This window comes from Peromyscus leucopus, chromosome 20, assembly GCF_004664715.2.
Source record: "Peromyscus leucopus breed LL Stock chromosome 20, UCI_PerLeu_2.1, whole genome shotgun sequence".
NCBI lineage: Eukaryota > Metazoa > Chordata > Mammalia > Rodentia > Cricetidae > Peromyscus > Peromyscus leucopus.
In genome coordinates this window covers 4,423,069-4,448,965 of record NC_051080.1, presented here as the reverse complement: position 1 = coordinate 4,448,965, position 25,897 = coordinate 4,423,069, and the positions used below count along the sequence as shown (strand labels likewise).

Below are 25,897 nucleotides of genomic sequence, written 5' to 3'. Positions count from 1 at the left end.
TAGATTTAGTTACTATTTAGATTTTATAGTGATCAATATGAGAACACTGGTTCATATAAATATGTGGGACAAATTTAGAGTAAGTTCAGAAATCATTGGACATTCCGTCCTCATAGCAAGACAAATCCATTGAGCAATTTTTTTATGGAAGTCAACCACACGAATAGCAACTTTTGTTATCATCTATCTATCTATCTATCTATCTATCTATCTATCTATCTATCTATCTATCTGTGTGTGTGTTTTGGAACATAGTCTCTTGTAGCTCAGACTAGCTTTGAACTTGTTCTTTAGCCCAGGCTGGGCTTGAACTCCTGATTCTCCTACCTCAGTCTTCCAAGTGCCAGGATTACAGATATGTGCTACCATGTCCAGTTAAACAGCACATTTTTTTCTTTTTTATTGTGTGTGTACCTGATATGTGGTTTTGTGTTTGTGTGCATGTGCACATGCAACCACGTGTATGTAGAGTCCTGAGACTGACATTGGATACCTTCTTGATTTCTCTCCACTTTCTTTCCTAGGTAGGGTCTTTCCCTGAACCCAGAGCTCACCAGTTTGCCTCCTCTAGCTAGTCAGCTTGCCCTGAGGAGCCCTTTCTCAGTCTCCCACCCAGGACTGGGATTACAGGCAGGCTACCATGCTCTCCTGGTGTAAGGAGAATATGAGGGATGCGAACGTGTATGAGGAGCACTTACCCACTGAGCATCTCCTCAGCCCCCAAACAGCAATTTTCTAAAATCAAACATTCTAACATGATATCATCTGGAATGATACATGCTGAAAAAAGATGGTAGGAAAACACTAAAGTCTTTGTTTTTCATAATTAAACACTTGTATAAGCACAGAAAAACTGAGTATGTACAGTTAAAAACAAAAACAAAAACACTGCAATTACAGCACAGCAGTCTCAGATCTCACCCAGGTGTTTGGAGCAGGGTTTTGGTGGCCTTGGGAGGTGCCACAGGTGCACACAAAATGCTTGAGTCGTGTCCAGAACCAAGGCCACAGTGAGGTTGCCCGCCAAAAACACACTCCATTAGACATTTGATTTTGAATTAAGTTTTTGGTTGTTTGCACATTCCGAAAGCTTTTACTGTTGCCAAATTTGCCATGATCCCCTCATTCAGGTCTGTGGCCCACAATTTAGGAAGCTGGAGGGGGCCGGCAAACACAAAAGCAAAAGCAAACACAAGCCGTGGCCTCAGAGAGTACTCCTGCACCCAAAGCCACACAGGAGGCTGGGGCCTGAGATAGGAACGCTCCTTCCTCCCCGGCTGGAGGGAAGGGCAATGCCAGAGCACCAGCCCAGCAGTTCCGGCTGCTCTCCCCCTCCTCCCTGGCTTGGGGCCAGACCAGAATATTCTGACAGCCCCAGAAAGTCACAGTCCCTGTGGGCTTCGTGTTCCAGTCTGTGAAAGGAGACCCACAGACAGGTACCATGGTGTCTTCTTGTTTCAGCGTGGGAAATGGAACTCAGGGCTTCCCATGTGCTAGGCTCTCCCACGGAGCCACACCCCTAGCCCCGTGGAAATATGGATATGTAGCAAAACCCGCACAAATTTGTGGTGAGGTTCCATGGGCCGCACAGAAGCAGATGGCATGGTAGACGTCTATCAGGACACTGGGCTGGTCACGGGCCGTGCCGTCTAGGATCAGAACCAGTGAATGCTGCTCTCAGGATCACAAGTAAGGTGTAGACCAGAAGGGGATGTGGTTCACACGGGCAATGGTCAAGGGTGGGTTAGGGGCCACTGTCACAACTTCAGCTCATCTAAGGCCTGAGGGTTTTCTGGGATGCCTGAGATAGGCAGAAACTGAAGGTATAGAGGGATAAAGTACATCCAAGACAGCATATATCGTCAAGATAGGTTTTCTGGCTGGGGTCCTCCACCCTTTTGGTGCGCCAAGTCTGGGCATGCTAAGGAAGAAACTGAGTCACAGGTACTCTTCTCAAAACGGGGCTCTACCACCCTCACCTCTGACTTTCTCTGGAGAGTCGGGGAGCAGGGCTCTGAGCAGGGAGCACCTGGCGAGCAGGCACCTTGTGCAAGCGCTGGCTGAGGCCCAAGCCCTGTGAGGCTCCCAGTTCTCTGAGAGCTTGCCCGTGTCAGCCTCATCTGTGGGTTCTTCCTCCTCGTTCTCATCTTCCTCCCTGCCAGCAGGAGTGACAGGTCATGTGTGGGGTGCGTGCGTGCGTGCGTGCGTGCGTGCGTGCGTGCGTGCGTGTGTGTGTGCGCGCACACGCGCGCATGCACGTGTACGTGTGTGCATGTGTTACGTATGTGCATGCATGTTTGTTGCACACCTTGCTACATTCTGAAAACAAATCTGTGGGGGAAACACCACTGCCACCATCGTCCAGGTGAGGAGACCCGGGCTCAGAGCAGGCCTCGGCGATGGAGGGCGTCATGGAAAACGCTTCACACTAGGTTCTCAGTTCAGCTCAGCCACCAATCTTCTGGGACACCTTGATAACTAACCGACCCTCCCTTGGCCTCAGTTTCCCCCCTTTAACCATAGCATAAGTCCCTCCACTCCACACTCATGAGTCCCTCCCAAATTTCTGTTCCTAGGACTCTTGCCAGCCAGGAAGACTAGATGCGTTGAGCCCACACGCTTTTGGATCCCCCAAAGAAGGAAGAGGCCTGGGGTGGGCCTGTCTTCTAGGCGTCGCAGCAGCTGTGACAGCAGAGTGGCCTCACCTGAACCCTGACCAAGCTGAGTGGCACCAAAACTGAAGAGTCACTAGCAGGCACCATGGCTTCCTTGGGCCTCAGGGCTGGCTGTGCCACGGAAATGCCACAGAAAAGCCTTCTTTCTGTGGCGAGGGTGGCCCTGAGCTGAAGGGTAGTTAGTATATGGAGTCTGCTGCAGCCTCAGAGACTCTGGATTCGGGGACCTGCTTGCCTCAAAATGCAAACAGCACTGCCAATGGCTGACAGCACCTGAGTTCCTCCCGAGAGGCAGGCCCTGCACTCACGCACTCTCTGTTCCGTCAGATCGTTTCAGCGTCTCACTGATAGAGACAGACCAGAAACGTCCCATCCCAGAGGCAGGGGTGAGGGCTGCTGAGCAGAAGCCCCCATCTTCCTCAGGTGATTCCACCATGCAGGACCAGGGTCCCAGGGTCACTGAGCCACCCTGGGCTCCAAGCAGTGCGAGTTACTCTCTGGCCGGGGCTCCTGGGGGAAGGTGAAGCATAATGACTTATGGGCAATTAACTGCCAGAAAGCAAGGCGAGATTTTTTTTTTTTTTTTTTTTTTTTTTGCCTTGGAAATTTGTCACAGGCCATCCAGTTGTTTTCCATCCCCTTCTAGAAGGAAGACCGTCCAGCCTGTGGATGGGCAGCTCCGGCAGTTCCTCGCAGTCCGTTTTGGATGAGGCATTGCCCCTTCCTTGACCAGCCTCTCAGTCAACGAGAAGGTCAGTGGACACAGTCTCCTCTGCAGGAACTGGTGCTGGTGGGGGTCACTGTGGGGGCCGGGGAGGCCCCGGGGGCAGCTCCCTGGGGTAACTGAGGGAAAACAGGGGACGTCAATCCTTATCTGGAATTCATTAATGAGGAGAACATTAGTCAGCTGTGAAGGCCAAGATGGTACGATAGGCCATTGGGTGGGAAGGGGCAGGGGTGGGGGCAAGGCCACCATGGGAGAGGGTGGTATGGGCAGACACACCCCCTCTACCCCACGTGTCCACATCCAGGCTAGAAAGGCCCTATAAGTGCCCAAGGCGCAGCCTCCGCAGAGGCCCAGAGAAAGAGAGGACAGAAAGAGAGAGAGAGAGAGGGTGAGGAAAAGCCACCCCCGTGGCCGGGGCTCTGAAGGCTGAGCAGCATGTGGGAACTCCGATCCATAGCCTTCTCCCGGGCCGTGCTGGCCGAGTTCCTGGCCACGCTCCTTTTCGTTTTCTTCGGCCTTGGCTCAGCCCTCCAGTGGGCCAGCTCCCCACCCTCTGTCCTCCAGATCGCCGTGGCCTTTGGCCTGGGCATCGGCACCTTGGTTCAGGCTCTGGGCCACGTCAGCGGGGCCCACATCAACCCTGCTGTGACTGTGGCCTGCCTCGTGGGCTGCCATGTCTCCTTCCTTCGAGCTGCTTTCTATGTGGCTGCCCAGCTGCTGGGGGCTGTGGCCGGGGCGGCAATACTCCATGAGATTACTCCGGTAGAAATCCGCGGGGACCTGGCTGTCAACGCTGTGAGTAGCCTGAGCTTTGCCCCTTCTTGGAGGGGCAGATGCTGAGAAGCTTTGCAGCATAAGATGTGTGGGCCAGGCTGAGAGGGGAAACCGTGACTTGAAACACAGCTACCTCAGGAGAGCTGAGGAGAGAGCCGCCCAGTGACCAGGAGCAGAATCCTGGCTGGCTGCCACCTGTGGGGCCTTCCACCCAGCGCCACCGGGGGAGAGCAGGCTTGGGTTTCTTTCTGTTGGACTCCTGAGGAGGACTAGGGTAGAGTGCAGCCGGACAGCACCCTAGTACGGACAAACAGGCCCTTGGGGCCTCGGGAACTTCCGAGTGCAGTTGCAAAGATCTAGAGAGGAAGGGAAGAGGTATCCATAGCGCAGACTGTGTGAGGACTGAACAGTTCCTCATGAGCCAGACACTGACAGCTTTGTAAGGTAGGGGCAGGCTCAAGGTGGTGGGGGGCAAGGGGGCGGGGTGCCCCTAAATCCCCAAACCCTGATTCAACCACAAAACCCATAATCTCTCCCTCAACCAATTGTCCTAAGCATCGTCTGGGCTTTGTCTCGAAAACCACGAAACAGACCTGGGAAGGGAAGCGGTCGATCAAATGTTCTAGAGTTTGTTCGTGCCAGAATTCCCAGAACCTAACAGAAGCCGGCAGGGAGACTCCTGGAGCTTGCCATCCGGAGGTGCCTTCATGTTATGGTGGTGAACAGCACCTGGGGCACCTTGAGAGAAGATGGAGCCATGGTGCCTCTCCTCTCCAATCTGTGCAGGTTTAGGAATCTAGGGATCCCTTCAGCACAACCCGCACTCCGTACCCCTACCCCAAACCAGGAAAGCAAGAACCTCGCGCCTCCTTCTCCCCCTCCTCAGTCCCTCGGCCCTGCACACACACTGCTCATCTGAAGAAGTGGCTTTCCTCAGGAGAGGAGCAGAGGCTCGCCAGTTAGGGAGCACTCTTCCTCAAGATGAAAGCTACAGTGAGCCTGGGCACCTAGAGTCAAAAGGGCTGGAGGGGCCGAGGTGAGAGATGGAGGGTGTCTATTATTAAATGTGTGTAAAATTTAATTTTGGAGTGTGTCCAAAATTAAATGAGTTTGTTTTACAGCAGGCCGACATCCAGCTAGAGTCTAAGGAGAACTTCCTGAGAGCATCTCTCAGGCTTTCTCTAGCAGGAAGGCCCCGGGGAACGGCCAGCCCTTGTCCCCCAACATTTCCCAGCCTACCCCGCAGTCAACATCACAGGCTGGTCGTCTGCATGGACCCATCCTGAGTGGTAGAGGGAATCCTGCCTGTCCGGAATAAGGCATCATAGCAGCCATTTGCCCTGAGGCTAGAGGCCAGTGACCACCCAAGCTCCTCAGTGTTCTCTGAGGGTGCCACCAAGAGTCAGCTTGGACCCCAGGAAGTTGCCACTGATGCAGACCTGCCCTATGCCAGGCCACTTGCTATCTTAGCCTTGATATAGCACCCTAAGTTCATTTCTGAGGTCTCCCCACCCTATAGTTTCAATCCAGCCCAAATCATGGAGGCAGTAAACAGTTTCATCTAGAAACAGCCCTGGCTATGTGACATCAGACGCACATCTCGACCATCCTCCTCCAACAGCCATTGCCAACAAGAGTGGGGTTAGAGGCTCACCCCGTCACCCCCAGTCCTCCAGGACTGGTTTTATCATCCACGTTTGCAGAATGAGATACTGAGGCCAAAGCAAACAGTCCCCCAGCAAATCAGAAGTGGCAGTCCCAAGTCCTCTTTCCTGTCTCTAGGAGGCTGTCGCATAGTAGAGGTTGAGGCTAGACCCTAGAAAGACCTTGAAGCACCAGGCTAGGAGCTCGGGACCTAGAGAAGGAGAGTGGGAGTCGCGAATTGTCACCGGTGAAGTACACCCTGTGAAGTGCTCAGCCCCAGAGGGCAGGGTGTGGGGACAGGATGACAAAGCCCAGGAGAAATCCAGCGCTGGGTGCGGCCAGGTTATGAAACGGCCTCTCAGTTCAGCCCCAGGTTCTCTGCTTACCCACAGCACAGGCTGCAGTGACCACGGGCACCCCACCTTCAGCATTCAAAAGTGTCCCCCCCCCCCAGCCTCCACAGGATGTGCAGGGAGCAGCCCTGGGGACGGAAGTCTGAATGCAATGAAGAGAAGGGAAGGCAGAGGTGACCCACCAGACTCTAAGTCCCTTGACCGTGGGACCACAGGAAGATTGATCTCCTCGGCATCCCATTGCATCAGTGGGACCTGGAGACACAGGCCATTCTGTTCCCAGTCCCGGAGTTTCCTGCTGCGATCAGACCCCTCCCCTAAATCTGAATTGCAGCTTCTCCGTCCTCTCACAGACCTCAGCCTCCTCATCTGTTAGGTTCTGGGCTCTACCTCCCACCCTCGGGCTGTCCGGGTCCATCCCCAGCCTTGGGGCCAGGACCCAGTAGGGCAGTGGTTATAGTAAGGTGGAAGGGGTAGGTTTTGTGGCTCTCAGCCTGGAGGCCTCTATGGAGCCAAAAGCAGGTAAGCAGGGGAGCAGAGAGAGGAAGCAGGCAGTGTTATCAGCTTTGCTCCACTCATCCTCCCTCCCTCTCTCTCTCTCTCTCTCTCTCTCTCTCTCTCTCTCTCTCTCTCTCTCTCCAGCTCCACAACAACGCAACAGCAGGCCAGGCGGTGACCGTGGAGCTCTTCCTGACCATGCAACTTGTGCTCTGCATCTTCGCCTCCACGGACGAGCGACGCAGTGACAACCTGGGCACTCCCGCTCTCTCCATCGGTTTCTCTGTCACCCTGGGCCACCTCCTTGGGGTAAGCCATGGCCACAGGTTCCAGCCACCCTGCAAGAACCAAAGCATACATGTCCCCCGAAGAAATATCCACCCGGGACACTCTAGAGATAGACACATACAACTCTCCAGAGGGACAGTCACACAGAATGCCCAAGGAGGACACATAATCTGAAGCTCTGGCTCCCAGACACCCCTAAACAGCAGACAGCCCTCCAGGCTCAAGAAATACAAGCCCAGGAATTAATCACCCACAGTTTTCCCGCACACACACAGTTTTTGTTTTGTTTGTTTTGTTTTTTCGAGACAAGGTTTCTCTGTGTAGTTTTGGTGCCTGTCCTGGATCTTGCTCTGTAGTCCAGGCTGGCCTCGAACTCACAGAGATCCGCCCGGCTCTGCCTCCTGAGTACTGCTTTTTTTTTTTTCTTTTTAAGACTGGGTCTCACTATGTAACCTTGACTGTCCTGAAACTCAGTATGTAGACCAGGCTATCCTTGAACTCACAGAGATGTTGCCTGCCTCTACCTCCTAAGTGCTGGAACGAAAGATGTGCGCCGCTGGCCCCACCTTCCATGGGTTCCCTTTAAGCTGAGTCCGAGCGTCCCAAGCACTGGAACGGGGGGGGGGGGGGATGAGGTGTGCTATCCTGTTCTCTCTGCTCACTTCCCACTCCAGATCTACTTCACTGGCTGCTCCATGAACCCAGCGCGCTCCCTGGCTCCCGCAGTCGTCACTGGCAAGTTTGATGACCACTGGGTAATGGACAAACCCCTGCCTTCCCCGTTCCTAGAAACCATCCCAGAGAGACACTAGGGGGCTACAATAGATTTGTGTGCGGTGGGGGTCGGAGGGATGGAGGGGTGGGTGGACTTCTCAATCCCTCAGCACTTGTCCTGAGGCCCTGAGAAACCTTTGTTCCACCCTCCAGAGCTGGGCCCAAGATTCTGTCTTGCCCTGTCCCTTGCTATAAATGAAGATAACAGTCGGTATTTTATTGGCTTCCTTGGGGAAATTAAGCGAGTTTATCTCCATAGCACAGGGCCTGGAGTTCAGACCCCAGTAAATGATGTTCATGCTTAACCATAGTGCTTGGTATGTGCTGGGCCCTTTTCTCCGAGGTTGGCAAACCGTAGCCCGTTTAATTGCCCCATCTCTGGGAAGTGAGCATTCTTTTAAGGAAAAGAAACAGGATCAGAGAAAGTGAGTTGTCTAAGTTCACACAAGCGGTGGAATCAGGACTCACAGCCAGGCAGCCGGCTTAAGAATTTACCCACTCGCCCCCCGACACGAACAAGCCGCCCCCTTGGTGGCTCACGCTATTGCATCAGTCTTCACAGCATCAGAGGCACCCGAGGGCCGGTTCCTACCCAGCCTGGACAGCAGCGTGTCCAGTTGGGGGGGTGGGGGGTTCCACGGGCTGGGTGAGCCGGTGCCAGAACCTCTCCTCTCGCCCCTCCAGGTCTTCTGGATCGGACCCCTGGTGGGCGCCATCATCGGGTCCCTCCTCTACAACTACCTGCTGTTCCCCTCGGCCAAAAGCCTGCAGGAGCGCCTGGCGGTGCTCAAGGGCCTGGAGCCCGACACCGACTGGGAGGAACGCGAGGTGCGGCGGCGGCAGTCGGTGGAGCTCCACTCCCCGCAGAGCCTGCCGCGCGGGAGCAAGGCCTGAGCGCCCCGCCCCGCCCCGCACCGCAGCGGATCGCCGCGCAGCCGGCCGACGGCCGCCCCCTTCCTCCCCCTGGCCCGCCGTCGGCCCCCAGTGCAGAGCCGCTGCTCCAGCGCCCGCGAGCGCGGGGAGCCTCAAGAAGGGGCTCTTCCCGGGAGCCTGGCAGAACCCCCACCCCGAAGTCTTGGCCCCAGCGACCACCCTGCTCGCCCTTTGCAGGGAACCAGAAACTTGGGGGACCAAGCCAGTGGGGAGGGAGCGCAGGCAGGCGGGCGGGCGACCGAGAGCCCGCACCTGGTGCTGGGGGAGACCTGCATAGAGACCGACCACCTTGGGGGCCTGTGGCTGGTATCTGGTTTTGTTCGGGTGTAAAAGTGCTCCGCGTACTTCTCTCCTCTCGCGCAGGGGTTGTGTGTGCCTGAGTGTGACCCTGGATGCCCATAGTGATGCAGGGCCGGGGACTTCTCATTCCCGCTTTGGCTGCCTCCTCCTGCACCTGCAATAAATCCACTTCCTCTGCTAAGGATGAGTCCTCCTAGCAAGTCAGGCCCAGGAAGGGGTGGGGGGCTGGTTTCCAACCTCTTCTTCGACCCTCTGGGAAGGCTCCACCAAGGAGCAATCCTCAGCCCAAAGACTGGACGGGACTCATTGCTGGAAGGAACGTGTGTTGACTAGAAAACAAGTCCCCTAGACTTGACCTCTGGAGAATGGAGGACTGGGTATCCAAGAACGTTCTTTCTGCCCCGAGGGAGGACTTTTCAACGGGCAGAGGGGAGGCAGGCATATAAGTGTGAGTATGACTCCCTTCCCCAGGGAGCCCACACACACCCAAAGATTAGTCTTCCACTTGGGCAAAGAAAACAAAAACCTTCCGTAGGGCCCCAGCTTTTGTCCTGAGAGAGGGGGAGATTTGCAACTAGACACTGCTTGAAAGGAGACACTCTGTTTCGCAAGTGAGCCCTGGAGCCCGGCACACAGGCATGCCTATGGTTGGCAGGGCAAGGTGCTCAGGCATGCGACCACAGGAACCCAGCAACACCCTCCGGCCCGGGCTGCCCCTCCTCCTCAGGAACCTCCGTTTCCTCTTTTCTTCCTCCCTGCGCTGTGCTCCGCCCTCTTCCAGCTCCCACAGCCCAGCAGTTTGCAGTGTGCCGTCCTTGTAAGTCTGCTGTTCCCCGGGGTCAGAGAAAGGAAGGGACTGGACCCGGCAGAGGCAGATCAGAGTCTAGAACCCAGGTTTCTAAAATGCCCGGAGCAGGGCAAGGGTTCTCCAGTGAGGTTAAAGTGGGATTAAGTGAGAGGGTGCACATAAGACGCTGTGTGAACTGTGAGTCTCACCACCCTCACCGCAGTGGTAGGCTCACTTTCGCTATTGCTGCCCTCTCCAGGAGGCGACGGCAGAATGAAGAGGTCAGACCTCGAACTTTCTCTACTTCTTACAATTGGTAGTTAAAGCCAATGAGAGCCCTGGAGCCCCAAGGTCCAGACAGAAGGAGCTGGGTTTGCTGCTGGCCCCTTCCTGGTCCAGGCGCTGAGACTTTCCTTATTGCCTGCACGCTGGCAATCTTCCACCTCCTCCCTCAGCCACGCTTCCGCTCTCTCTGCAGCTGCTGACTAGTCTAAGGCTCACACCTTGAGTCCCTTCTCCATGCTCTCTGTCACCCCCACACTCTCAAGGCTTCTGACTGCCTCCGTCCCCAACACCCCATTCATGTGACCAGACACAAGCGAAATCTCTGAATCTGTGACCTTTCTGTCTCCTTGACCAAATTTCTCACTGGAGGCAAGAAGAGTTGCAACGGACACACAGGCTGTGGAGAGGACCCCGCTCCCACACTCCAGCAGCTGCTGACAGCAGCTTGACCTCACGGCTGCCAGGAAGACCTCTGGGGCTGCCTCTCGGTCATTACCCTGAAAGTTCAAAGCATCAGGGCATCACGTCCCCACCCCACTTGGCTCCCAACACACCCCTCTTAAAGGTCAAGAATGTATCTGAACCACTTCCTGAATCACATCCTCCCCATGACTGGAGCCTAAATGATGGACGAATCGGGGAGTAAGAGTGATTGGGCTCCTCTGTGTCCCAGCCCAGTGCTGACCACTTCCTATGTGTTAACTCAGATCAATGGCAACCTTTGGTTGGGTTCAGGAAGGGCCATAGCCCCCAGCCATGTAAGGCTTTACTATTTCCAAACAATTCCCTTAACATTCCAGCCTCATGAGACAGGCAGAGCAGATGCATCTTTTCCCGTTTCGTTCTGAAACTGAGGCCCTAAAGGCTGGCCCAAAGACACATGGATAAGACCCAACAGAGCCAAGACTTGGACCCCAAGAGCCGTCTTACACAAAACCCCGTATCTTTCCACTGAGGTGAGCCCTAGGCTCTTCCTGAGAGCCCCTGACAGAAACCAGAACACTCAGCTAGGCTGGGCCAGCCCCGTCCAAGTCCCTATCATGTAGTGGATGGAGAGCCTTGAAGAGGGTGGTGACCGGGTCAGGAGGAAATGATGTAAGGACTCATGGATGGTTCCTGCCCTTGAAGAGCACCCAGTCAAGAAGGTGGAGGTCGGACACACCCAAACTAGACAGACGCAGGACAGCATTGAGGCAGGTGGACAGACTTCCAGGTCCCCAAGCTGGAACACACAGCTCTGGGCTGACAGGAAGTAGCTGATCACCTGTCACAGTGCATACTTCCCCATTTCCCTCCTTGTGCAGAGTGACTTCACACGTCCACAAGTTGCTTGGATGTTTGTGTCTTTAGGCTGTGGTCCTGCATGTATACCACACCTCTCAGGCAGAGTGTAAGCTCTTTGGAGGCAAGGCAGTATCTTACCATCTTTTCCTTTTGGTCTTGTCTAACACAGTGTTTTGCATATAATAAACACTCAACAAATGCTCATTTGTCAATAAATCTTTTCTCTCTCCCACAACTTAAAAGGGGGCAGTCTAGCTGGGCGGCAGTGGTGCACGCATTTAATACCAACACACAGGAGGCAGAGTCAGGTGGATCTCTGTGAGTTCGAGGCCAGCCTGGTCTACAGAGCGAGATCCAGGACAGACACCAAAACTACACAGAAAAACCTTGTCTCAAAAAACCAAAATAAGTAAATAAATAAAAATAAATAAAAAAATAAAAAATAAAATAAAAAAACAAAAAGTGGTCAGTCTAGTCCACATGCCAGAGACAGTCCCAGGTCCCTAATGTTTCCACCCCGGCCCTCTCCTTCTAGAGGTCCCTATATTAGGAGAGATGGGAGAAGAGCCTTTCTCTGAGAGACGCTAGCCCCTTTGCCACAGGCAGGGAGACACTCTTCCCAGCCCAAAAGTTCCCAGGGAGCTTCCTTTGGAGCAGGAAGTTCAGGACCTTGAGTCCACAGGGCGAAGACAATTCTTCTTATTACTTTTATTTTATCTTATGTGTTATGGACATTTTTGCCTTCATATATGTCTGTGTACCATGTGTGTGCCTGGTGTCCATGGAAGCCAGATTGGACTGGGTTAAAGACTTTTGTCAGCCGCCATGTGAGCTCTGGGAATCGAACTCAGGTCCTCTGGAAGAGCAGCCAGTGCTCTTAACCATGGGGTCATCTCTCCAGCCCCCAGTTCTAAAATACAGTACCTAGGAGAGCAGTGGCTGGGATGAAACCACAGCCCCATTGTCGCCCACAAGCGCCTGAGTTCCCTCCCTTAGTCTTTGGTTCAAATTGGATCCTCGGCTCTGACCCAGAAAAGAACTCCAGGAGAAGCCTGTCTGAAGCAGAGTTGGAGTTCATTAAAGAAAAAGAAGAACTACCTGAGTATATGGGCTTCTCAATGAGGAGTCCCCATGAAACGCCTAAGCAGTCGCCAAATAGAACATGTTGGCGATGCTCAAAGAGTTCCTGAGAAACTGTTTTCCTTCAATAAATGAGATTTCAGGGCGACTCTGGAGGGGCCTCGGGTAGGATTACATTCTGATAAAATAAAACCAGAAGCCACTAGGGTCGCCCAAGGGGGCTTAGAATGTACTGTTTTACTGTAAAGGGTGTTTCTGGTGAGATTCCTAGAAGATTCCAGGTTTGAAACTGGGAAAGAGGAGGCCTGAAGCACATGTTAATTGAGTTGGAATTGTTGACTCTGAGCTAGTCTGAGTCCACTGTCTATAACCGATTATAAAGCAGCTCCTGAGGTGGTTTGGGTGGGATTACAAGGAGATAAGGAACCGCCAGTAGACACCACGATTTCACAAGTTGGTTAGAACATCTTCTCATTGTACATGGAGTCTTTCCTGAGAGACTAGAAACCCGAGGGTTTATGCTTGGGAAAGGAGAAGGCCTTAAGCAAATGTTGCCAATTGTGTTGGAATTCTCAGTTCTCAACTAGTAAGAGGCTCCACCCAGACTCTGGGGTGAAGGACTCCTTCCTTTCTCTTCCCAACATCCCCATAACTTGGCTAATAAGTCTGTCCCATCATTTCTCCAGTAAGGGACCTGGTGACCCTGATGGTTAGTGAGATGGAAAGACCTCAGACACAAGCCTTGGAAACAGAACTGGCTGCCCTCTGGGGGCACCTTGACAGATGGAGACCTCCTTTGGTTACACCAAGGCCATTCCTTGTGACCAAGTCTGTGTAGCAAATTGTGGCCTCCATCCCAGGCCACTGTGCCAGCCTGAGTTCTGGTCCTCTCACAAGGTTGCTTGGAATTAAATCACTTGCACAGTAGAGACAGTTCCAACCTATATTTTAATCCATAAAATAGCAAGAACTAGTTCTTTTGTTGGTTTGTTTTTGAGATAGGATCTTACTGTGTTTCTGGTTGACCTAGAACTCACTATGTAGATCAGGCTGGACTTGAACTCAGAGATCTTCCTGCCTCTGCCTCCCAAAGGCTGGAATGAAAGGTGTGAGCTACCATGCCTGGCCCAGACTAGCTTTTTTTCCTCCCCAACACCGGGAATTGAACTTAGGGTCCCACATATGCTGGGCAGGGGCCCCACCACTGAGCTATATTCTCAGCAAGAACAAGTTCTTGGCCTGTCTTTCCAGTCTTTCGTTAGCTGGGAAAGAGCAAGTTCAAATTCTCAGGCAGGAACTTTGTTTGATGGGTCAGTCTCCCGGGAGCACTTGAGTCCTGCCCACTCTAAGACAGACTGTGAGACCTATGGATTCAGGAAGACAGTGCCCAGGCAGAGAAGATGAAAGAAAGAAAAAAGGGAGGGAGGGAGGGTGCCTAGGGAAGGCAAATTAAGTGCTGCAGAAAGAAAGAAAGGTCTCCGAGGTGACTGTTCTCCAGTCTGAACCCCAAGCCCTGAAGAAAATCCTGATCACAGCTACCGTGCCCCGCTGGGGACATAGCCTTGCAACCCCACAGAGAAAAGAACAGTCCACCTGACTGGAGCCGTTGGGGAGGAGCCGCCCAGCAGGAAATGTCAGGCAGAATGGGGAACAATGGCGGGGTTTCTTTGGTCCTGTTTTCTTTGGCCCCTTAGCTGCCACCTGGCCCGGAGTCCCTCCTCCAGGGTGTAGGTGCCTCCTCTCCTCTTCCCCTGCTGGACCCTAGGACTCCACTGCCTGGGGAGGCTTTTAAAATGGCTCATAGCATGAGGTGACCTTCCTGAACCTCGCTCTATGGCTGGAACAATGCAAAGTGGCCAAGCATGAATTGGGGGTGGGGGTGGGGTGGACAGAGGGGCTGTAGCTCCCGTCCTGGGATCCAGGGTCCTTGCCCTGCCCTCCAGCCTCCTTCCACACATGCCAACCTGGGGAAGGCTGAGAGCAGCAGCAGTGGAGGTCTGGAAGCCCAGGGGCGAAAAACAAGGATAAGAGGGAGCTGGGAGATAGAAAAAAAAAAAATCTGTTGCCCAATCCAAGAGTGGAAAGAGTCGATGGGGGTGGGAGTGGGGGCAGAAAGACAAACTGTACGAGAGTCAGACCTAGGAAAATGAGACAGAGACGGCAGACACGAAGATCCACAGATGGAAAGAAACCAAAGAACGGGAAATAGAGAGTAGCTAGAAACAGTAGTAGACAGATTGAGTGGAAAAGGAAGGAAGAAAAAAGGCAGAAAGAGGGAGAATTAGAAGACAGAAAGTGACGGAGAAAAAGAAACAGCAGTGAAGGAACTAGTGATGTGGGGGACAGAGATGAACGAACAATCAGAGACAGAGAGACAGAGACACCGAGACTGCCACGTAGGGAGAACGACCAACAGGAATAAGAAGCAGACAGCCACTTGGAGAGCGACCAAAACTAAATGAGGGTTTAAATGAACCGACGGAGGCTGGCTGAGGAGGAAGAGAGAAGAAAGTGGGGGCCTGAAGTGAGGGACATCCGGGTCGGAAACAGGAGAGGCCACGACCCTTCACTCTGACCCCAATCTCAGGGCCTCTTCTCTAAGCCCCAAATCCGTCACCACCCCAGGGTCCCCAAGGGCTGCCGTGGAGAGTATCTCCCAGAGCCTGCTGCCTAGAGCCGGCGGCGCTGCCACACGTGGCGTCGAGGATTACCAAGAGCAGGGCAGGCTGACACTGTTCCCTCTCCAACGCCCCCGCTCCCGCCGGGCTGGACCGGGGAGAGGCCCATGATCGCCGGACCGCCCCTGCCACGGGCGGATAGGGAGCCAAGAGGCGCTGTCCTCAGAGAGTCGCATCACTCTGGCCCGGCCGTGGGTGAAGCCGGGTCAGGATGCTCCGGTCGCGCGAGGAAAAGGAGGAGCTGGACCAAAAGCCCGAGGAGCAGAAAAGGGGAAGACTGTCAGCCGTCCCGGGCCGCAGGTGAAGGCCGGCGGCGAGAGGGACTTCCAGAGCTCCGTGCCACCCGGGGACAGCAGCCCAGGGAGCCCGGGCACGCACGTCGGCCACGATGCGCGCCACCCAGACCTCGGGGCCGGCCTACACCGCCGCGTGGGTCACGTGGCCCGGGCGGGTCCGCCGCTGTGCGGGCGGGGGGTCGGGGGCGCGCGGGGGGCCGGGGGCGGCGAGCGCGCGCCCGCCCGGCTCGTTCCCTGCGCGCTGCGCTGGCCCCTGGGCACGGGAGCCGCCCCCGGCCCCCCGCGCTCTGCCCGCCGCGGGGCGCGCGCCCTCTATATAGCGCACCCCTGCCCGGCCCGCGCCAGGCCGCCAGCCACGGAGTGGCCGCCGCCGCCGCCGCACGGGCACCGCGCGCAGAGCCCCGCAGCCAGCCGCCCGCCTCCGCTGCCAGCGCCGCCCCGACGGCCTCCCCGCGACGCTGCCGCTGCCACCGGGCTCCCAAGGCCACCATGAAGAAGGAGGTGTGCTCGGTTGCCTTCTTCAAGGCTGTGTTCGCAGAGTTCCTGGCCACCCTCATCTTCGTCTTCTTTGGCCTGGGCTCGGCACTCAAGTGGCCCTCGGCGCTGCCCTCCATTCTGCAGATCTCCATCGCCTTTGGCCTGGCCATCGGTACCCTGGCCCAAGCTCTGGGACCTGTGAGCGGTGGCCACATCAACCCGGCCATTACTCTGGCCCTCTTAGTCGGCAACCAGATCTCACTGCTCCGAGCCATCTTCTACGTGGCAGCCCAGCTGGTGGGTGCCATTGCAGGGGCAGCGCTCCTCTACTGGTTGGCACCACTCAATGCCCGGGGCAACCTGGCGGTCAATGCGGTGAGTGCCTTCCGGACTGTGGAGGGGTGGACAGAGACCCTGAGGACGGTTTAGACCAGACTCGGCATGCTCCTCTCCATCTTGAGAATGGGTACAACCGAAAAGCTGGTGTACAACTTTGCCGGGAAAAGCAGGCCTGCCAACCTCCTGGCCAAGCTGTGCTCCCCTGTCTCAGCTTCTCTTCGCGTTCTACTTCATCTGACCCCTCCTCTTCTACTGCTCTGCCCGGCCTTGCTGCCCGCCCGTGGCTGCCAAAACATCCCTTCGCCCCTAGGCTCACCTATGAGTTCTCTCTTGTCAGCCCCTTGGTCGTGTACTTTTAATGGACCCATCAAAGAGCAATGGATTGTAATCGTGGTCTGGGGTAACCCTGACCTCCCTGGACTTCCAGTTTATGCCCCATTACATGGGGGTGGCCATAGCACAGCAGGTCTCATGGGGATACACTTAGAAGCTGTGGTGTGGCACCCCCACATGCCGGCTCCCCCTTTTGTAGCCCCTGCCCCCGCCCCCCGCTGTCGTCCCCCCCCCCCCCGTTCTTGCAGCCCTAGATTCAGCCCCCTGTCCCATGTGAACTGGGTTCACTAATCAAACACAGAGGAGGGTTTTCTCGGCCATTGTCAAGCCGTGAGTCAGACGCACTGGAGAGACGGGTTTGAGGTTGGCACCGGCAGCGGGTCAGGCCCGGATAGGAGGCCAGGGGCTGTTTGCAGTCGGCAAACTGGGCAGCTGCCCACAGGAGGGAGGGTAAAATGCCAGCTTGTGGGGGCTGGGGACTGGGCAGAGCCGTTGACATGATGGCGCCCAGGAAGACTTCGCTGACACCCTACCCTCTGGCTACAGGCCTGCGCTTTAAGCCTGTACACACTGGAGTGCCGTCTGTCTCTCCAGCAAATGGTCCTGGCTCGTGCACAGGGTTTAGTTAGCTGGCTTCCGAGAGCTCAGGCTCCTCCGGGTGTCCTTGAAGGCCAGAGCCTTACTCCACGCCAGCCCGTCTAGCGAGAACCCGGAGGCAGCCAGGGCCTAATTGCGCTCTCCCTTGTAGCTCAGCAACAGCACAACACCGGGAAAGGCCACCGTGGTGGAGTTGATCTTGACCTTTCAGCTGGCCCTCTGCATCTTCTCCTCCACCGACGCCCGCCGCACCAGCCCGGTGGGCTCCCCGGCTTTGTCCATTGGGCTGTCCGTCACACTGGGCCATCTTGTGGGGGTGAGTAGTGCTGACCCACGCTGGGGTGTCGTGGAGAGAAGTCACTCAGGATGAGTAGTGGAGCCCTGGAATAACATCTCCTCGGCAGGGGAAGGCAGAGGGGAAGCCCAGTCTTGGGGCTTCTGGGCTGTGGCCCTACTGGACCCTAGGTTTGACACCCTGCCCCCCCCCAAAGCCTCTCCGGACTGAGAAACAGTGTGAATAAGTGGGATGGAGAGTGAGCACAGAGAAAGGAGCCCAAGCGGAGGCTGAGAAGCAGAGAGGGCAGAGTCTGGATTACATGGTTTGACGGACAGCCGGGAGGCAGGCACAGTCAGCCACCTAGGAACTGGGAAGCCTGACTGGGAGATGTGGGTGGTCCCTGCACTGTGTGACCGTGAGAGAGTCAGAATTCTGTGGGAGGGGAAGCGACGGTGCCCTCCTCACGCTGACCCCCGTCTACCCAGATCTACTTCACCGGCTGTTCTATGAACCCAGCCCGCTCTTTCGGCCCGGCGGTGATCATGGACCGGTTCAGCCCCTCTCACTGGGTGAGTGTGAGCCTTCCCCTGACTCCCTAACAAGCGCTGAAAAGTGGGCCGTGGACTGAACTGAAAGTCCAGCTGTGACTGGACTTTCTGGATGGTGTAGGCCCAGAACTTGGGGGTTGGAAGGAGAGGGGAACCCAGGAGGGGCTGAAATGCAGCCAGCGGGGTGGGCCCGCACTTCTCTGGAAGTGGAGCGGGCATCAGTGTTGATCTCGGAGGGTTTTGTCTGTCCCTCTGTGTATCTGTCCGCTGATGGTGTCTTTATCTGTCCCAGTGGAGATTTTGGGAGCGTGTTCTTGCGGGACTGTCCCTCTGGACAGTGGGTTGTGTATGTCAGCCAGGCTTGGAGGGATGCAAAGGGTGGCAGAGCCTTGCTGGGCCTTCAGGAGGGGACACTGGCTTAGCTCTGCACCTAGGAAGACACGTGTCGGGGGCTCTGGTCGTCTCCTCAAAAGGTTCACTTGCCTCTCTCTGGAGTGGGATCAGAAAGCTTGTCTGTCCTGGGCTCTGCCTGCCCCCTTGGAGGGTCTGTGTGTCTGTGATCCATGACTTTGTCATTAAGGACTGGCTGGCAGTATGGGTCCCCAAGATGGGAAGACATTTTCCCCCTGGAGACCTGGAAGTCTACGTATCAATTTCCTTCCAGGGTCTGTGGGTCGGTTCTGGTGTGGAAGGTGGTGAGTCCCGGGGCTCAGCTTCCGATGTTCACCCTGTCTCCACAGGTCTTCTGGGTAGGGCCCATCGTGGGGGCCATCCTGGCTGCCATCCTCTACTTCTACCTGCTCTTCCCGTCCTCCCTGAGCCTCAGTGACCGCGTGGCTGTCGTCAAAGGCACATATGAGCCGGAGGAGGACTGGGAAGACCACCGAGAGGAACGGAAGAAGACCATAGAGCTGACGGCGCACTGACCCGCACCGGGCACAGGCCGGTCCCTCAGCCCCTGAACTGCTGGAGAAGAACAGACCTCAGAGCGTCTTTCCCAACAGTCCTCTTGGTGGGGAGGAGGCGCCGGAGGCCATGCTGAAGACAGAGATGAGAGCCGGAGCCCTCAGGGGGACACTCGGGTGGGGGCCAGGGGCTGGAGTCTGAGGGGGGGCGGGCTCTCTTTAGGAACAGGCAGGATGAATTCCACAGACCTCAGAGATTGTGAATGCAGTGCCAGGCTCACAGGCTGCCCAGGACTACACCAGGAAGGGGGCAGCAGCCTGCTTATTTCATCCAGCCCAACCCCTCGAGTGCCAAAGCCAGCCCTCAGGTGGGCAGAGGGGACATTCCCCAAGCTCCTCAGCACAGGGACAGATGGTTCGTTGATCGCCATCTTATTTATTTTTGGCCAAGGAAGGGGGGCTCTGCTGGTATTTGGGTTGGGCATTTCCCAATAAACCATCGATCTTCATATTCTGCTGTCATCTCCCTCCAGAAACCTCTTGGGACAATGGCCAGTCGTGTCTCCCCTTGTGACGCCACACCCTCACACATGCTCATCAGTGGGCACAAAGAAGACCACGAGACAAGTTCTCCAAAAAGAGATGGACAGGACCAGAGAGCCAGAGGGTGGGGAGGTCAAATGTAGAAACAGAAAAATACAGAAACCACACAAGAGACCAGGAGGGCCAAGAAGAGGGTCCATAGCCCAGTCACATGTCCCTTCCACCGGTCCCTTCAGCTACATCCCTGCCACTTGAGGAGGGGCTGGGTGTGCCAGGCAGGGTAAACCAACAACAGCCCCTTGAGATTCCAAAGGGGTGAGCGGCTCTCAGCCCTGAGAGCCCCAGCCTGGAGCTTCCTTTTCTGGGTCCCCGGTGTTTCTGGAAGGTGGTGTGTTGGGAGCCTGTGCTCAGAGGTTAACAGCACCCTCGTACATACACAGCAGTCTCCCCACCCAGCTTCTTCTCAGGGCTCCTCTCTTCTGCCTTTGCCTTTGGCCGGGTGGGACAGGGCGGGACGGGGCGGGACAGGGTAGGGGTCCTGTCACCCCCTCCTTCCTGCCTGTCCTTGTCTGCCTGTCCAGTTACCACTGACACTCCGGAAACTGAGCCTCCATTGTTAACCTGTAAAATGTATCAAAACGCTTCCTCACAAGGTAGTGAGGAACCAGATGCGGTAAGGGTGAGGAGTACTTGGCAGCGACCGAGGAGCAGGGTAAAAGACACGTGAGCAGCCTAGCACCCAGCCCAGAGTCATGGTTAAGGAGTCCAGAGTGGAAGTTGGCCACCCACACCCAAATCTTTTTTGTTTTTGTTTTGTTTTTTGAGACAGAGTCTCTCTCTGTAGCCCTGGCTGTCCTAGAACTGGCTCTGTAGACCAGGCTGGCCTTGAACTCAGAGATCTGTCTGCCTCTGCCCACCAAGTGCTGGGATTAAAAGCGTGAGCCTAAGCCGGGCAGTGGTGGCGCACGCCTTTAATCCCAGCACTCAGGAGGCAGAGCCAGGCGGATCTCTGTGAGTTCGAGGCCAGCCTGGTCTACCAAGTGAGTTCCAGGAGAGGCGCAAAGCTACACAGAGAAACCCTGTCTCGAAAAACCAAAAAAAAAAAAAAGCGTGAGCCTTTAATGAACACCCGGCCCCACATTCAAATCTTGCTGCACCTGGAATGATGAACCCATAAACTGGGATAAAGTTCCCTGCCACGTGGGTCACCATGAGGAGAAATTGAGATCACGCCTGGGGTTTGGACACTAGCATGGATGGCCCCTCTGGGAGACGGGAGAGCGGGATGTCTGCTCTCCAGACACTGCCCGGGTCTGCTGCTCCTCAGCCTTGCTTCAGCAGTGAGGGAGGCAGTAGGAACGGGAAGGAGAAGCTGCAGACCCAGGCTGGGAGGCCAGAACCCCCACCCCCAGCCTTCCCCAAAACAGCCTGAGGTCTGAAAGGCCGTGAAAACCGCTGGACCCAAGCCTGTCTGCCCCACAGGCCTCCATGGGACACCAAGCAATGGGGGTGGGGTGGGGGGACCACACACACACACACACACACACACAATTACCCCCCCTCACCTCATCTTCCTGCAAGTGAGGGTGCTGACTGCAAGTGCCAGCTCCGGCCAGCAGGGGGCAGGCTCGCCCACCAAATCCACACTCATCGCTTCTGCCCTGGGATTGGGCTCTGGAGCCAGGCAGAGATGAGGCTGCTCAAGAACACAAAGAAGGTGTTTCAGGCTCAGGCTCCTGAGGCCGCCGGGGAGTAGCCCCTCACCAGCCCACTCACCCCACTATCCAGGAGGAGGCGCAGAAGGCAACAGGGCCTCCGTTCAGCTTTCAGACAACTCTGATTTGCCTTCTCCTCTAATGGACCCCAAGGGGCACGTGACAGGGTGAACAGGGGGGCTGCAGGAGACAGACCTCCAGCACGGGTGGGGCGTCTAGGCAGAGGGAGTTACCGCCCTGCATCCTGCGGTTGAGCAAGGATCCAACAACCAACAACCGGGGCTCTGGGCTGGCAAGTTGCTTTGTTTGGGCTGTATTGCCAGCAGGGGGCGCTGTGCACCTGCGTGCGTGTGATCGTCCATGAACTGACAAAGAGCTGTGCTCAGCACACACACACACACACACACACACACACACACACACACCCTGCACATCTCTGGGGCTCCTAGCTGTGGCTCTGACCTTCAGCTGTGCTCAGGGAGGCTACGTCTTCCCTGTGTGTTCCCCTTCCCTCAGCATGGGCATGCTCACTCCAGGTGTGTGTGCAGAGCCACAGTCATGGCACCCCCACCCCCACCCTGGCCACTGCTCACTCTGGAAGAGCCAGGCTCAGTGTATTTCTGCAGCACACCTGCGTGAAGTCATACCCAAGCACACACATGCTCTGTCAGCTCTGACACACTTCTCTGCCTGAAGAAGGAACGAAAGAACGTAACAAGAGCCCGTATTCTCCACTTGAAGGCGCTCCCTCCTCAGCCATCTATTCCTCCCTCCTCAACCGCCAGTTTCCATCAGGGGTGGATGGACAGGTGCTGTGATAGATGGAGTCCTAGAGCCGAAAGTGGACCGTGGTGGAAGAGGGGGGCTGTCTGGGTGGATGGGCAGGAGGAAGGGTTTGGGGGAGGATCTGACCTCAGCTCCTCTCAGCTCAGCCCCCTCCTCCGTCAAGAGTGAACATCTATGTGACCTCGCAGCCTGCCAGTTGGGTCAGAGTCAGGGAGGTGACGTGGAAGCTGTCTTGAGCACCTTCTTTTCCATCTTGCTTCAGTTCTCTCTTGCTGGCCTCGCCTCCCCAGGCCCGAGAAGGCTCCAGTGGGAGCATCCGTCCAGGAGTGGCAGGCAGCCAGGTCTGGGGCTGGGACACAAGGCCTCTGAGCATGAGTGAGCGCAAGGTTGGCACTACAGTCCGGGACTGTGTGGGCCCAGGAAGGTGCTGGCTGGGGCAGGAAAAACAGGAAATGGGCAATGCCTGCCTGTCCGCAGAGGGTGAAAGACCTTGTCCCAGGCTGAGCAGGATCCAAGGACGCCTGTCCTGTATGATCTCGGGAAAGAAGAAAGAAGTTCCCTTCTGAAACCAGAGCAGGGCTGCTGGTGGCCCTGGGTCCTGACCTGCCAAAGCAGTCAAGACCCTTCTCTGGGAAGCCAATGTCCACTGCTGTGCCCCAGAGGTGAGTGAGTGTGAGCTAATAACATTTCTGACCGGAGACACTTCTGGGTGTCTGCAGAAACTTCTCCCAACACGTGGGGTCCTAAGAACGACACTCATTTAAAAGCAAGGTTCTGAGACCACAGAAGCCAAGCAGCTGGTCAGGGCGCTGTCCACATGGCAACAAACGCTTCCGTTTGTCTTATTCAAAGCTCTCCACACAGGCGTCACTGCTGTGGGTAAACATCCCAAACCAGGCTAGGTCAGACATGGGTAAATAAATGGCCGTTCTTCTACCAGGCCCAACCTAGGGCAGGGCTGGGGAGCAGGCCTTTGAGGTACGCTGAGGGTACCCCTCAGTCTCCCTCTTGCTCAAGCCAACCTTCTCTCTGTAGCTCACTCTCATGCTGCTGGGATGGGGGGACACCAGGGGAGGCTTCACAGGGGAACTACCCTGAGAGCCCTCTCGAGGGAGAGACTGGAGAAATGCGTCTGCGTCGTGGAGAGGACTCAGAAGGGACACAGTGTTTGTCCCAGCTGTAGTAAAGAAGATGGGGGGGGGGAAGCAGTCTCCCCTTGCATGTTGGACACTGAGGCCAAAGGAAGCCATCAACGGTTGGATGGGCAGTGGGGTGACGTGACCAGTGGGGCACTTGGGAAGGATCTCTGGCATAAGAGAAAGGCCACCTCTTGTTCAGAGCCATGGGCAGCTGGGTAGGGTGTGGGTCACCGTTGATCTCTCGGTGGGGGGGGGGGCCTTGCTGGTGGCCTGTGGGGGTGGCAAAGGCTTGCTGGTGGCCTGGCTCTCTAGGTAGGAAAGGAGGTACAGGCCGGCTTGACCCACAGTTGCAGGAAGTCAGAGGGAACAAGGAGTTTGTGCAGAGTAGAGAGGATTGAAGAATGGGGGAGATGGACAGGGTGGGGTGGCCCAGTGAGTAGAGCTACCATGCCAAGCCTGAAGATCCGAGTTCAACCCCCAGGACCCACCTGAGAGAACTGGCTCCTACAAGGCATCTTCAGAACACTGTATGTGCATATACTCATATACACACAATAAAATGAAAATGTAAAAAAAAAAATAATAATTTTCAAGAGTGGAGAGAGCTTCTAATCCCAGCCCTTGAGAGGCAGAGGCAGAGGCAGGCAGATCTCTGTGAGTTCAAGGCCAGTCAGGTCTACAGAGTGAGTTCCAGGACAGCCAGGACTACACAGGTAGAAACCCTGTCTCAAAAAAGCAAACAAACAAATAAACAAACAAAAAAGGGGGGAGAATCATCTGGGGCCCGTGAAGCAGTGGAAGGATTCCTGGGCAGAGCTTCTGCTCCGGATGAGGCCAGGAGAACATGGGTGCCTGGCCCCAGCAGGTCCAGCCTGGGGGTCAAGGGTGTCCAGCATAAAGAGACTGGAACTGACTCCAAGCTGGCGTCCCCCACCTGATTACCAGGCATCATGTCAACAAGAAGCTGGGAAGGGGGGTGGAGAGGCACAGAGGAGACGCAGACCCCCGCCATTACGGCTGTGCCCGCGTGGCGTCCAGTCCCGCCAGCTGGGCCTGGCAGTGTAGACCAGGCAGAGAGGCGGATGGGGATGAGAATGGGGTGGTGGAGAGGGTGGGGACCAGCAGCCGGGCGTTGGCAAGAGCAAGCTGTGCCCAGTGAGACACCAAGGGTTCCTCTGAGGAGAGGAAGGGAAGGCCGGGACATCTGGAAGAACAGAAGCAGGAGGGGAGGGGTTTGCCCGGGACTGAGATGGGGGGCAGGGTAGAGCAGAGGCTGTGCAGAACTGGATGGCTCCTTTGAAGGTGTCAGAGGGTTCCGTCCTATGGGGGGGCAGGAGGGCAGCCATAGGAACAGCAGACCGGAATGAAGCCAACGTGACAGTCACCTGCTCTCATTATTGAGTATCTAGTGTAGCGGGTCTCCGTGCAAGACACTATATAGAGAGATGAACAAAATGTGATTCCTTCCCCCAGGGCTTATCACCTTGTTGAGGAAACACTTTAACACCCATAGCAATACGGTGTGTTGGCTTGTGTATAAAGATGCCTGGGTACGATAACAACACACGGAGATGTCCTTACCCGGGGCAGAAGCGGGTGACACTGGACGCTGACCTCAGGGGTGGGTCAGGAGTTACCCAGGCAAAGGGAGTGATGAGGCTCTCCACGAAGAGGTGAGAGTCTCGGGTCTCGGGGGGATGCTCACCCCAGGATGCTGAGAGGCAAAGGCTGGGGGAGGCTGGAAGAGTGGGGTCCCAGAGGACCTTGTCACTTGGTCTCGGAGCTCCTCCGAAGAGGGTGGCAGAGCCCCGGCAGAGACTCCAGCAGGGCAGCAGCCGGCCGATGGCTGTGTTTTTGAAACGCGATTCGGACCGTAGTGTGGAGAACGGTCCAGGCGAAGTGAGGGCACGGACTGGCTGCAGGGCGGCAGGACGGGGGGTAACAGCCTGGAGGCAGGCGGGCTCAGACCCAGCTGGGCTAGATGCCTTTGTCAGGAAAGGGGGTCAAGGACACTTCTCAGGTGCCACCACACTGAGCCGGAGTAAAGAAAAGTGGGCAGAGGCGAGGGCTGCATTTTGAGACAGAGTGAGGAGCCCGAGGAGAACCAGGGGCGTCTGTGGGTGAGCAGGTGCAACCAGGGGCCAGGGCAGGGCAGGGGGGGGGTGCTGCTTGGGCAGCTCCGCAGAGGGAACACCTTTGTTTGAGAAAATGCCTTTTTATGCTGCCGGGGAACAAAGGGACACAGCCTAGGCATGGGTGACACTTTAGGGCCAGCAAGGCCGCAAAGTAGTAACCACCTGACTAATAAGTCACAGGGTTTGGGGGGGCTCTGAGAGGTAGACGGGCAGAAGTGAGAGAAGACAGAGAGCCAGGAAGTGAGGGAAGCACTGGAGGAAGTCCCCACCCGTGACAGTAGTGACAGGTGCGGCAGCTGGCGTAGTTTGAGGGACTACACGGTGAACGGGAATTCCGATGTTCCTTTCCGCACACCCAGGACCATATCCTCGGTAAAACTGACTCTGTCCACATCTGCAACTTGGGAGTGGTGGAAAGAACTTCGTTTCACACCTAGGTCCATGGGGTACAGAGTACACCCCCACCTCTTCAGAGGAAGAGACTAGAAGATTAGGACATGGGAAACCCTGAAGCAGGCCTTGGACTTGGGGTTCTCAGTGATCCAGCTGTCTCTGAGCTGGCACCGGGGACCTGACATCCGTCCCGAGTCTCCGGGTCTCAGGCTAGACTTCTTTGGGCAGCCACCGTTTGGCTGTCCTGGGAGGTTCCAGCTCAGTGCCCAGCATCACCCCCTTACTGGCCTGGCCCCCCTGTCAGGTGGAGCAGGCACGTGAGCACTGCCCTCTG

At 56.1% G+C, this 25,897-nt stretch overlaps 2 protein-coding genes across 4 annotated transcripts; both read left to right on the top strand.

Annotated features, from left to right (window-relative positions):
* Positions 1-3,727: 3,727 nt before the first annotated feature.
* Aqp2 (aquaporin 2) lies at positions 3,728-11,524 on the top strand. Of its 3 annotated transcripts, none has more exons than XM_037197374.1 (4): positions 3,728-4,197; positions 6,816-6,980; positions 7,634-7,694; positions 8,418-11,524. In XM_037197374.1, exons 1-4 carry the CDS (start codon positions 3,838-3,840, stop codon positions 9,044-9,046), a joined length of 1,215 nt encoding a protein of 404 aa, XP_037053269.1. In that variant the 5' UTR covers positions 3,728-3,837; the 3' UTR covers positions 9,047-11,524. The 3 variants fall into 3 exon arrangements, with proteins under 3 accessions (XP_037053269.1, XP_028730227.1, XP_037053270.1); XM_028874394.2 differs by having other exon boundaries at positions 3,729-4,197; positions 7,634-7,714; positions 8,418-8,663; XM_037197375.1 differs by lacking the exon at positions 3,728-4,197 and adding an exon at positions 6,146-6,695.
* Positions 11,525-15,801: 4,277 nt separating this feature from the next.
* Positions 15,802-19,363, top strand: Aqp5 (aquaporin 5). The gene is made up of 4 exons (XM_028874393.2): positions 15,802-16,228; positions 17,274-17,438; positions 17,885-17,968; positions 18,688-19,363. Exons 1-4 carry the CDS (start codon positions 15,866-15,868, stop codon positions 18,871-18,873), a joined length of 798 nt encoding a protein of 265 aa, XP_028730226.1. The 5' UTR covers positions 15,802-15,865; the 3' UTR covers positions 18,874-19,363.
* Positions 19,364-25,897: the final 6,534 nt, after the last annotated feature.